Source organism: Salmo salar, chromosome ssa12, assembly GCF_905237065.1.
Source record: "Salmo salar chromosome ssa12, Ssal_v3.1, whole genome shotgun sequence".
NCBI classification, from domain to species: domain Eukaryota; kingdom Metazoa; phylum Chordata; class Actinopteri; order Salmoniformes; family Salmonidae; genus Salmo; species Salmo salar.
The window spans coordinates 42030192-42043526 of NC_059453.1; the positions used below are offsets into that span (position 1 = coordinate 42030192).

At 42.5% G+C, this 13335-nt stretch overlaps 1 protein-coding gene across 2 annotated transcripts in view; it reads left to right on the forward strand.

Annotated features, from left to right (window-relative positions):
* mtss1 (MTSS I-BAR domain containing 1) overlaps window positions 1-13335 on the forward strand; it is a 115461-nt gene that overhangs the window by 76731 nt on the left and 25395 nt on the right. For both annotated transcript variants that reach the window (XM_014131670.2, XM_014131671.2), the window contains exon 7: window positions 12049-12206. In XM_014131670.2, the coding sequence (XP_013987145.1) occupies window positions 12049-12206 (158 nt within the window). The remainder of the gene's footprint in view (window positions 1-12048; window positions 12207-13335) is intronic.

Sequence of the window (13335 nt, forward strand, 5' to 3'; positions counted from 1 at the left end):
GTGGCGACTGTCTGATGGCAGTTTTGATATGACGATACATACATTTACATTTACATTTAAGTCATTTAGCAGACGCTCTTATCCAGAGCGACTTACAAATTGGTGCATTCACCTTATAATATCCAGTGGAACAACCACTTTACAATAGTGCATCTAAATCTTTAAGGGGGGGTAGAAGGATTACTTTATCCTATCCCAGGTATTCCTTAAAGAGGTGGGGTTTCAGGTGTCTGGAGTTTTTCAACATTGTTGATTTAAGAGTGCTGAGTCTGAGTCTTTCTTCATTGTTGGGTAATGTAACCCCATTGCTTTAACCCCATTGTGTGGCAATGTGCAGTTGGAAGGTATCAGGCAGCAACACACCTGGTCGAGGGCGGGGTGGGGGGCTGACGGATAGTGGTGGAAGTAGGATATCGTCATTATCCGTTACACCAATCCAGCACGTGTAAAGTCTAGACAAAAGAGGCCCCTGCTTTCTTATAGTATGCCACACCTCCACCAATTCAAATGAAGAACCCTGAACCCACAAACCCTTAAAATGCTGGATTCTAACTCTTCCGCAGTCCAAAGGTGCTTTGCAACACAAGACAGGCCGATATGATCACCACCACGCCTGAACTGAATGAATACTTTATTGCCTTCCCTGCTCCTTTCCACTGTTTCTCATGTTTGTTGTCCTCTCTCAGTAGCGTGGTCAGTCTGTTGGTCCCATGATTATTTTTGGCAGCGCATTGCCCTCCCTCCCTGCCTTGCCCTACAAAGGACCCATTGGACAATGTTGAAACAGAGAGCATATCTGGAAAAAGAGGCTAACAGCCGGGTGAGGTTCAGCGAATAATCCCACCAGAATAGTTTAGTAGCAGCAACAGCCAAGACTCATTGTAATGCTCAGTGCAGCTCAGACTGAAATAAATAAAGCTAAGTGTACATTTAGGGAGGCCACTTCGTAGTTCAAGGCTGTATTTGTCTTTCTAGGATGAGTCCCTGTCACATGTAATGCTTAGAGAGACACTGACTAGTTAGCTACTGTCCTTTGAAGTTCAAAAAGGGAAGTGCAATAAAATCCAGTAATGCCCTGACTTGAATTCAGGCAGTCGTTCCTCTTGTGGAAATGGGCCATGTGGCTGAAAAGTCCAGAGGGGAAGGTGTACATCATCTGGGTTAGGGTGCCCTTCGACCCCTCTCTAACCTCTTTGCTCCCGTAACCAAACCCACCTTCCTTAGCCAAGGCCTTGGTTTATAACAGGGGCCAACCACGGGCCACATTGAATTGGCTTGAGGGCCGCACTTGGCCCGCAGGCCGTGAGTTTGAAACCCCAGGTTAACAAGGACCTCTTATAGCCTGAAGACCAGTGCCATGGGGTTCATCTGGTAGAGGTGATTGAAATCAGGTCATGGTTGAAAGGTGAACTCTGTCTTGGGTGATATAACATTTTGTTGTTGTTGTTATCGCAATATATGTATTGTCAGAGGTTAGCATTCCATAATATTTACACAATTTTCTACCTGAACGCACAAGTCCAAATGCTGTTTAACAGAACAAGAGCACGCTGCTTTTCTTGGTCACGTTCAGTAGGATGTTTTACCTAGCCATATCATAATCATATCGCATGCTAAATTTACATGGTCATCTTTGATATATCGTTATCGTGATAATTGTTTAGATTATCACTCTGGATTTTTTTTCATATCACCAGTGACCTGATTTAATAAATTGAACAATGCCCTTTTAAGTTTCTAATGCACAGGCCACACCCTGAGACTTGAATGGCCTACAAATTTCCAATGCATGTAGTGCATTAATGTTAGTTAAAGGCACAGGTGGGGTAGAGTCGGGCTTTGTTAGCGAAATGAACCGCTGAAGGAATGTGGGCAGCTGTCTCTGCTCCCGGGCTTAGAGATTACTTTTGACCTCTTGGGTCCAAAGACGAGGTCAGATGGGGAGTATTAGTGAGTTGGGAGTCTGACAAAACCCTCTTATCCCTAGGAAACATGGAACGAATGCTACCCTAGTTCCTAATCAATCAGAGAACGATTCATTGAACTGAGTATTGCTCTGAGAAAAACAGATGTGGTACACTAGAACATAGTTAACTTGTTTCAATCTGTGATAAGTAAAAATGTGGTGTAACTGCACCGAGAACTCAAGCAGTTTCTGTTTGAGTTCACGGTGCAGTTAATATGGGTGGTCTTGTATGGCGGTAATTAAGCTAATTTGTAGCTTTATACTAAAGCGAATGTGGCTGTGAGTGGAACATCATGCCTCATGGGAATGTTGCGTGCTGGGGAGGGTCCTCTTATTTGTGATTGGAGTGTGTGTCTAGGTGTGTTTCACATCAAGTGGGCCCTGTTTGTTACCAGAGAGGGTGGTGCAGTGTCCTCAGTGCTGACTCACCCCTCTGAGCCGCTGTGGGAAGCTGTCCTCAGGCCTCCCTGTAAAGCAGCAATCAGAGGAGGGAAGTACAGATTTCTGGGAAATCTCTGTCTTAGCCCCCACGCTGCCCAGCACCACTAACGCTGAACTGATCCCACCTGGAGCATTTAACAGCTCTAGATATGAAATACCCCTAACCAATCCGTTACGTTCCCCAGCATTAAAAATGAATAATGTTGCGCAAACAGAAGGGGGAACAAACCAAAAAAAAATCTGACCAACGCAACAGGTGGGGTGTTAGGAGGGATTCTGAAAAACACTCATGGGGGTGTACGCTGAAAGTTGACTAGTAACAACAACTGGTACCTAAGACGCCCACCATGAGCGGCCACAAAATTTGCCCAAGAACAGGCAAACAAAATCAAAACAGGGAAGATCAGATAAAGGACTGTTTGTCTAGAAATCAAATGGAGAGCCAACTAAAGCTGTTAACCCTCCACATCTCTCAAGGCAATTGTGGCACTAGGCCAGCCACTCTTAAATATCACCTGGGCCAGCACAGGCGAAACCCCTTCCCACTAATGAGATGACAAACCAGCGCAGGTGTAACACATAACGAGGTGACACCAATCGGTGCGCCCCACGTGCTAATGTCCAACCTCAAAATATAAATGTGAAAACCAAAGCCTGTAACACCTTCCCCGTAAGACAACTATATCTTATATTTTTGTTGGACAAGTTTGCTCACATCAAACAGAAAATAACTTCCATCTCACAACATGATCAACTTAAATGTGTCGCGTTCTCCAATATAAACGTGATGTCTAGTAACTGTCAACAATTAAATACAAGACAAAACAGCCACCTTATTTTATTTACTGTACATAATATATATATTTATTTTCTTTTTTGCTGCCTAAAATTCTAAAGTTTGAAAAACGTAGGTAAAATCACGTACATCAGTTAAGAGTTTCTATAACTCTCATCCCCTTGGAAGGAGCCAAAACAAAACTTGCTTTAAAAAGTACCCCATAGGGTGCTCAATTGTTATTGTCTTTCTGTAGGAGCACAGACCCTGCTCCTACATGGCTGGCATTGGTGTACAAAACATATGGACGACGGAAATCCGGAGCAGCTAGCACCGTTGCAGAGACCGAAAGGGTCTTAGCATTTTGTAACCTGAATGGAAGCTAAAGAAAGGTAAACAAACTATCAAGCATTACAAAAGTACACAATTCTTTGGCGTGCTCAGTTAGAGGGACCTGCCAATATCCCTTCAGCAGGTTGAACTTGCTAACGTACTTAGCAGCGCGAACACGGTCCACATAATCGTCGACCTCAGGGAAAGGGTAGGAGTCCAACTTAGTAGAGGCATTGAGTTTCTGAAATTCGGAACAAAACCGCAGAGCGCTATCTGCCTTAAGTATTAAAATACAGGGCAAACTCCACATACTGCCATGTTGCGCATTGTGGTGCTCAAGCATGAACTCCACCTCTCTGCAAAGCTTGTCTTTTCAGGGTTCAGTCGATAGGCATGTTTGATTGAGCAGAGTCCACAACATCAGTGTCATGCTCTAGTACATTTGTGGAGTTGGCACATCTGAGAATAAACCCTGATATTCTAAATGCAGTTCAACAATGTCACCTTTTTCCTCCGGAGACAAGTGTGCCAAAAGGTTTTCTAGAATCTCTTGAGTTACTCAGCTGTCTCACAGGCACAGGGTATATTGGGCTTTCATGGTGTTCTTGAGGAAGACTATAGTCAACGGTGACAGCAGTGGCTACAGGCAGAAATCACTACCGATTTCCACTGACTTTTCCGCCGGATCGTAGAGGATGAAGTATGATTTAAACATATTGACATGACACAGATTCCCCCCCCCCCCGCATTCTGGCGATATAATATATGCCTTACCTTTGAAGATCTTCTTCTGTTGGCACTCCAAAAGGTCCCAGTTACATTACAAATGGTCCTTTTGTTTGATAAAGTCCTTTTTTATATCCATAAAAACTCAGTTTAGCTGGCACGCTTCAGTCAATAATCCACTCAATTTCCCTCCTTCAAAATGCATACAAAATGAATCCCAAACGTTACCAATAAACTTATGCATACAAGTCAATCAACGTTTATAATCAAACCTTAGGTACCCTAATACGCAAATAAACTATAAAATTTAAGACGGAGAATCGTTATTGTCTTTACCGGAGAAAAATACCAAAGAACGCGCTCTCATTCACGCGCTTGGAAACACTACAGCCAAAATGGGAGCCACCTAGAAAAACTACAATTTCTGGCAAATTCTTCCAAAAACCAGCCTGAAACTCTTTCTAAAGACTGTTGACATCTAGTGGAAGCCCTAGGAACTGCAATCGGGCATGATTTCGCCCTATTATAAAAGTGCCAGCCATTGAAATCAGTGGTAGGATGAAAAAGCGGGGTTTCGCCTGCCATTTCAGTTCTGTTATACTCACAGACATAATTTTAACAGTTTTGGAAACTTTAGAGTTTTCTATCCAAATCTACCAATTATATGCATATCCTAGCTTCTGGGCCTGAGTAGCAAGCAGTTTACTTTGGGCACGCTTTTCATCCGGACGTCAAAATACCGCCCCCTATCCCAAAGAACTTTAAAGGGTGCCAGTTGACCTAGTAAGTCCTGCAGCCTGACTGGCAGTGGGCAGAGGTCTGGTTCAGATCTACAGCTCTTGCCCTGTGGCAGGAACTGGTTCTGGGGCAGGGATTCATGCGCAAGCGTTGCAAAATAAAATGTACACATGCATGTTATTCACGAATTTCATCCAAACAGCTCGCGAGCGTCTACGTAGCCAGGTGCTAACATAGAACTTGGTTCTATTTTTGACGAGCTGCAAGTCCCGCCTCTTCCATCTCCTCATTGGTTTTTAGGAGGATATACCCAAGTGGGTGATTTGAAAGATTAACTCAAGTCCACACTCCAGTCCAGTTGGTGGTGGTGGTAATGCACCTTAAAGTTGGTTGCCAACCGTCATATAAAGTCCGAAGCAGACGACTGAAGGAGGAGAGATTACTAGAAACTAACTCTGTTTACCCTTTTATCAGTGGATTAATTCTCGGAATAGAGGACCTTGTGCATTTCAGGTAAAATAACGCGAGGGTCCGGTTTGGTCAGCATGTTAGGCTTTCATGTGTCAATTCAGAGAAACGGATTGTTATTTTGATGCTCATAGAATGGAGTTGTGAGTGCATTCGGGTGGGAGTTCTGCGGCAAATTTTCTTGATAGTTGAAAAACGTAGGCTATTTCTGTTAACAACCCAGGGTATGACATGTCATCTTGTGATCATAAACATTGACACTGTATATGGCAATAGTTTTATGATCTGGAAATGTGAAGTGCACATTTGGGGTGTTTGGCTTGGTTGTATGAGATCGAAGCTGTATTCATTAAATTCCTCAATGTCTACTTTGAGTCCTCTTAATTTACAGAATTTCCCTCACCCAGACAACAAAACATTTGCAAAAGTTCCCCAATTAGCTGGAGGGATGGGGGCAACTTCTTGTTGCGCGCAGTGCTCAAGTTTGGAATGGCTGTCAGTCAAAACCCATACAGCTCTGTGAAGAGAAGATGAGCTCTGACGTTATTTATAGCATGTTATTGTACAGCCACTGCGTTCCAATTTAGGCACCCATCTGTGTTCAAATCTGCTATTATCAAACAGTATACGTGTACGAGTGTAAAGGGTTAATGGAAATGTATTGGTTTAATAGAAGCGTGTTAATGTAACGTTTGTTCCAGTTAACTTTGCAGACCCATCACAAGCACTCTTGAAAGTCCCCATGCGAATACAATCACACTCCAGCTGTCAATATGGCACTCTACTATTTATCAAAAAAAAAGCTTATGTTTTCATTGGACATTATTCACTGAAACATCACGCAAGAGTAGATATTGTCAACTTCCATCACGGCTGAAGAGCTGGATCGAAAATCTGAATACTCAACCAAGGTCTCACAAAGACCAAGCATTTTGGGAACAACCGGGATATAGGTTCTGATCAGGACGGTATTTTCCCAGGTACACTGTCTGAGCACCACTCTCTGGGTCTTACATATACTCTCTTTTTCATCTCTCTCCATTTCCACCATTTGCTCTCTCTCTCTTTTCCTCTCCCTGTTTAAAATCCCTCACATCCCCAACACAAGACCCAGCTGTAAATAAACATGGGCAGCTGACTGTCTTTCTCCTCTGGAGAGTGCAATCCATCCCAGTGCCTTAACCCTGATTTACCTTCATGGCTCTCAGATAAAAAGTGTGTCCCAAATGACACCCTATTCCATTATGATTGTGTAGCAGTACATCATGGATTAGCATCCAGTTCAGTTTTCTGTATAGGCTATACATTCTTCCAGCCAGCATGGCACAGCGAAAGGCTCTTCTCAATGGGAGATCCCATTTGACTACTGGCAAGAGAATGTTTTTTTTTTAAGTTTTTTTTTTTATCCTTCTGAATGACAAGAGAATGGGGTGCAATCTCATTCATCAGCTGAAAACAGTAAACATTTATCTTTGTGAGCTGATGTTTGGATTTAGGGCGTGCTGCATGCATCTATGTCCCAAATGGTACCCTATTCCCTACTTGATGCACTACTTTTGACGAGAGTCCTATGGGCCCTGGTAAAAAGCAGTGCACAGTTATAATGGAGAAGTTTGCTCATCTTTGCAAAATTCTGGTTACTTCACCAAAATTCATAGGTTTTCCAGATATTCTGGTTTTCAAGAATTCCATCTCCCAGAGGAGTTGATGTGCAGTGTATTGGCTATGCATGGTATCTCAAGCACTTCATACTTCTGCTCAGGATCATGTCCTCCAGAAAGACAGGGGTTATATGTGTGTGAAGGGAATAAATGTCAACTGAGCATCCAGTGCGTTCGTGCGTATCCGGCCTCCTGCACCCATCCGCCATGTTTGCCTCTACACAGTGGAATGTTGAAAACACGTTCCCAGTGTGTTTTTACTGCACTGGAGGAATATTTTCAAAAGCTCCGAATAGCCTATTTTTGCATCCCAAATGGCACACTATTCCCTATGTAGTACAGTACTTTTGACCAGGACCCATAGGGCTCTGGTCAAAAATAGTGCACTTCTTTATATAGGGAATAGGGTGCCATTTTGGACGCAGACCAGGTCTCCAGCCGAACACTTTCTTATTTGAACTAAAGAGAAACGGGACATATTCAGAAGACCTGTTTTGGATGGCATGGCTAGAAAGGGGAAAGAAGTATTTTTTTTCTTCCCTCCCTCAGAAGCAGTCTGTCATGTGATGGCATACACTCTCCTCACATGGCAACTGGTTGGGCCGAAGGGCCTTTAGGTCGCTAAACAAGGTCTTAAATAATATAAGAACCTGGTTTATTCTAGGGCTGGGAATTGCCAGGGGCCTCACGATACAATATCACGAAACTTAGGTGCCGATATGTATTGCGACTCACGATTCTATATGTATTGCGGTTCGATATTGTGCTTAATTTTTATTTTATTTATACAAATATTTTTTGGGGGGTGATTTGATGTTACAAACATATTGCTCATGGTCTATGCTGCAGGAAAATGAGAGAGATCATGAGATAACAAGCTTTGGTCAGTCAGGGAAATAGAAGTGCTGAAAACATGTTGGCTCGCTATTAAAACAGATGGAGAACAAGCTATAGGATGAAAAATACCTGAGTTTTGGCACAGGTCCCCAAACCATCACCATACCACCACCAAACTTGACCGTTGATATGAGGTTCTTACTGTGGAATGCAGTTTGGTTTTTACCAGGCATAATGGGACCCATATCATCCAAAAAGTTATACTTTTGACTCAACTGTCCATAGAACATTCTTCCAGGAGCCTTGGTGATTATCCATGTGCTTTCAGGTGTTTTTTGGCAAACTTGTGTCAACTTCAAAAATGTATGATATGGCATTTTGTAGCTCTGTCTATACTTTTATCTAATGTAAAAAACACATTTTCAAATTTTGATACGTAAGACCAAAAACGTATCAAAATTTGAAAATGTGTTTTTTACATTGGATAAAAGTATAGACAGAGCTACAAAATGGCATATCATACACTGCATTTTTGAGGAACAATGGAAACGTAATTCTGCTTTGAAAGTTGATGAAATTGTAAACTTTTGAGAAAATGGCCTTTGAATGTTTTGGTATATAGTGTAGAGCTCTTCTTTGTCTACACCCATTCAGCATTGTTCATACCCTCTTAAGCTTCAGCCCCACCCATCTCGTTTTGCTCTCGGAGTGTTCAGAGTGCACATTTGATGCTCTAGCCGATGATTTGTTTACCTCTGGATAACATGAAAACAGCCTAACCAGCTCGGCTGGCAACAATTTCATTATGCTTTTTTGCCAACGTTTACTGACACCGGCCAAATTCAACGGGTGTTGTACACTTTAGCTTAACCTGTTATGGCTAGGGGGCAGTATTTTCACGGCTGGATAAAAAACATACCCGATTTAATCTGGTTACCATTCCTACCCAGTAACTAGAATATGCATATACTTATTACATATGGATAGAAAACACCCTAAAGTTTCTAAAACTGTTTGAATGGTGTCTGTGAGTATAACAGAACTCAAATGGCAGGTCAAAACCTGAGAGATTCCTTTACAGGAAGTGGCCTGTCAGACCATTTCTTGAACTTCTTTTCCATCTCTATCTTTTACTAAGGATCTCTGCTCTAACGTGACACTTCCTACATCGTCCATAGGCGCTCAGAGCCCGGGAAAAAACAGAATGTCGTCATCCCAGCCCCAGGCTGAAACACATTATCGCCTTTCTCAAGTGGCCGATCAAGGGACTCTGGGCTTAGGCGCATGACCCGACCGCCCCCGCCTTTGTGATTTTTTTTCCCTCTGTTTGCCGAAAAGGAGATTCCCTGTCGGAATATTATCGCTTTTCTACGAGAAAAATGGCGTAAAAATTGATTTTAAACAGCGGTTGACATGCTTCGAAGTACGGTAATGGAATATTTAGAATTTTTTTGTCACGAATTGCGCCATGCGCGCGACCCTTCTTTACCATTTCGGATAGTGTCTGGAACGCACGAACAAAACGCCGCTATTCGGATATAACGATGGATTATTTTGGACCAAACCAACATTTGTTATTGAAGTAGCAGTCCTGGGAGTGCATTCTGACGAAGACAACAAAAGGTAATGAAACTTTTATAATAGTAAAGCTGATATTGGTGAGTGCTAAACTTGCCGGGTGTCTAAATAGCTAGCCCGTGATGCCTGGCCTATGTACTTAGAATATTGCAAAATGTGCTTTCACCAAAAAGCTATTTTAAAATCGGACATATCGAGTGCATAGAGGAGGTCTGTATCTATAATTCTTAAAATAATTGTTATGCTTTTTGTGAACGTTTATCGTGCGTAATTTTGTAAAATGTTAGCGAATTCCCCGGAAGTTTGCGGGGGGTATGCTAGTTCTGAACGTCACATGCTAATGTAAAAAGCTGGTTTTTGATATAAATATGAACTTGATTAAACAAAACATGCATGTATTGTATAACATAATGTCCTAGGGTTGTCATCTGATGAAGATCATAAAAGGTTAGTGCTGCATTTAGCTGTCTTCTGGGTTTTTGTGACATTATATGCTAGCTTGAAAAATGGGTGTATGATTATTTCTGGCTTGGTACTCTGCTGACATAATCTAATGTTTTGCTTTCGTTGTAAAGCCTTTTTTTGAAATCGGACAGTGTGGTTAGATAAAGGAGAGTCTTATCTTTAAAATGCTGTGAAATAGTCATATGTTTGAAAAATTGAAGTTTTTGTATTTTAGAGGAGTTTGTATTTCGCGCCACGCCCATCATTGGATATTGGAGCAGGTGTTCCGCTAGCGGAACGTCTAGATGTAAGAGGTTAAGACATGTAGCTAGCTAGCTAGGTAAACAATGAACCTAGCTTGGTAAACATGTAAGATCACACACGTAACGTTAGCTAGTCAAACAACAATGAACATTGTGCCAAATCATGTTGTTACTAACCTGCATGAATCTGCTGGGAGCTAACCAACCAGATTCAATGTTAGCTACCTAACATTAGGCTCTAACTAGCAAAGCAAACGGTTCTGGGATACAAATAATGTCAGACATGTAACGTTAGCTAGGGAGCCAGCCAGCTAACATTAGCTAGCTAGCGAACCGTACACTTTAGCTTGAAATGAAACCATTTCTGTCTAAATTAGAAATGTGTAATATCTGAATGTAGTTAGCTAGACTATCTTACCCATATACTTCATCATGCATGATGGACGTGTCGCAATGTCACGGATGCCATGCCACGGTTGCCCTTAGGTTGAAGATGTAATCCAGAGACGGGTGTTTACTCGCTCGCCTGCGGATTTTCAAAAGGCAGCCCGATCTGCGTCCTCTCTTCCTCCGTCTTTTCTTCATGCAAATGATGGGGATCTTGGCCTGTTCCCAGGAGAGCTGTATATCTTTCTCGTCCGACTCGTTAAAGGAAAAAGCTTCCTCCAAGTTCGTGTTGAGTAATCCCAGTTCTGATGTCCAGAAGTTATTTTCAGTCATAAGAGATGGTTGCAACCACATTATGTACAAAATAAGTTGCAAAAAAACTAACAAAATAGCACAATGCTTACGGGCATGTATAACGTCAGCCATCCTCTTCGGTTGCCTAGATAACCAAAGACTTGTTTGCTACAACACCTTTTAATTTTTCAGCAAGGAACAACAAACTTATGAAAGCCTCCCATCTTTTTCAAAAGGCTTTTATTGAGTGCTCTTTTGGTCCCTCTTTCCAACAGCTTTGAAATCTCCTTCTGAAATCTGTAAGAAAATTCTGTAGTGGATTCAGTTAGCGTATTGTGTGTGAGTGTGTTATACTGTGTAGATGTGTGTTATGTAATTGGTAAGTGCATGTGTGTTTGTTAGGCATTACAGGTGTGTGTTTGAGGTATTAAGGTGTGTGTGTGTGTGTGTGTGTGTCAGCCAACTGTTTGTGGAACCTCTTTCCATGGCAGCTGAACTGAGATGAGTAGGCAGGCACACACCCCCTCTTGTCTCTTTAAAGACCCCTGCATACCACACACAGCATTCTTCAACACACACACAGCCTTCATGCTTCACGCTGTTGGGCTTCACTCTGGCCCAGTGAACCCAAACACCAGTGTCCACCACCTCTTGACAGGCCTGCAGCATGCGTCTCCCCAGAGAGCACGCTGACATAACAGCTGAGGAGGAGAGGAGGCTGTAACAACGCTGATGTGGTAATCTCTTTATTTAGAGGCTCTATACCTGCTGGGAAATATCAATGTTATACTTCCATCTGGTGGGTAAAGTATGTTATGGCAGCCACTCTACTATATGGCTAGCCTCTTTTTACAGTTCCTCAATCATGGTCTGAATTTTACTTCAAAGGTTTGGGGGAAAATAAGACTGCAATTAGAAAGGGAAGGAAAGTTGGTCTCAAAATATTTGTATATTATTCAATAAGTTGTGAGGACAGATTGGCCCCCTTCCCAACAAATGTGTTTCGGGCATGGGGCATCGTTTTTTATCCTGGGTTTGTTGACTTTCTATAGCAGCCCACTGGCTTTGTGTGCCGGTCTTGTAGCCCTCTGCTTTGCCTGACATCTTTGGTTACCCCCCCCCCCCATGCTTCCCCAGGGAAGGATGAGGTGCGCGGGCAGTTGGACAGCGCCTTGCAGGATGTGAACGTGCGCTATGCTGTGCTGGAGGAGACTGAGAAGAGGGCCGCGTGCCGTGCGCTCATCGAGGAGAGGGGCCGCTACTGCTCCTTTGTCAGCATGCTCAAACCCGTGCTGGTGAGTAGCAACACACTGTTCTTCTCACTAAATTCCCTTTCCCCTCTGTGTCTCGCTCACTCAATTGTGTTCGGACCGCTCCCTCTACACACGCATGCTGAGTGCGCACACAAGCTCCCGTTAGGCCTACAGAAATAAATGCCTATAAAAATGTATCTGATGGGATACACAAGCTAAATTCCTTGCCAAAAGATGACAGTTTTATCACAATTCAAAGATGACTGTTTGACTGAAGTAGGGAAATACAGTATGTGTTCCATCAATGAGGTGTAGTTTTGGAATAATTGTGCCATCTATATTCCACTTAGGCTACTTTGCGGTTGTCACTAGTTACCACCGCCACAAAGTCAAAATTGATGATATAAAAAATTCATGCTTTTTTTGTTGTTGCTTTTTGGTATTAATTTAAGGTTAGGGTTAGGCTTAAGGTTAGCAGTGTGGTTAAGGGTTAGTTTTAATCTAATTTTAAGAAAAATGATAGAAATAGACAGGGTGTGTGGCTGTGGTAACTTGTGACGACCCTTCTTTGCGATCTGCTAGTGCCATTTAGAATTGGTTAGCCTAGGCCAGGGGTCTCCCAACAGGTCGATCAAGAGCTACCAGTAGCTCACAGCCCACCTATGAATAGCTCGCCAAACAATTCTGAAAATACATGCAATTTTCACGTTTTCCACCACAAAACTGTCGTGGATAAATCAGACACCACAAGCTCCCAGCTACTATCTAATCAACGCAACATTGACATTATAACAACCCTGTTAAGTTTGGCTTTCTAAGCCAATAGTGGCTAACAGAATATCTGCCAATAATCTGCAATATTGCTCCTGTCTGTGTGGTGTGTGTGTTTTTCAATCACTCCGTGTGACTGATTTGATAAGTGTTTTGGGTTGACAGAAATACTTTCCCCAAAACCTCATTTAAATGTTAACTGCAAAGATGGCTTACCTGGCAGAAGTATATCATTAATAATTAATTGGCAAACTTTGCCATGAAATGAGCAGCAGCAGTACAAAACCATCACTAGACCGGCCCAGTTACTCACTAGATGCATAATTATAGCTGCAATATGTAACTTTTTGGGCAACCCCACATTCACATACACATGCGTTGTTATAGATCTATCATTCTC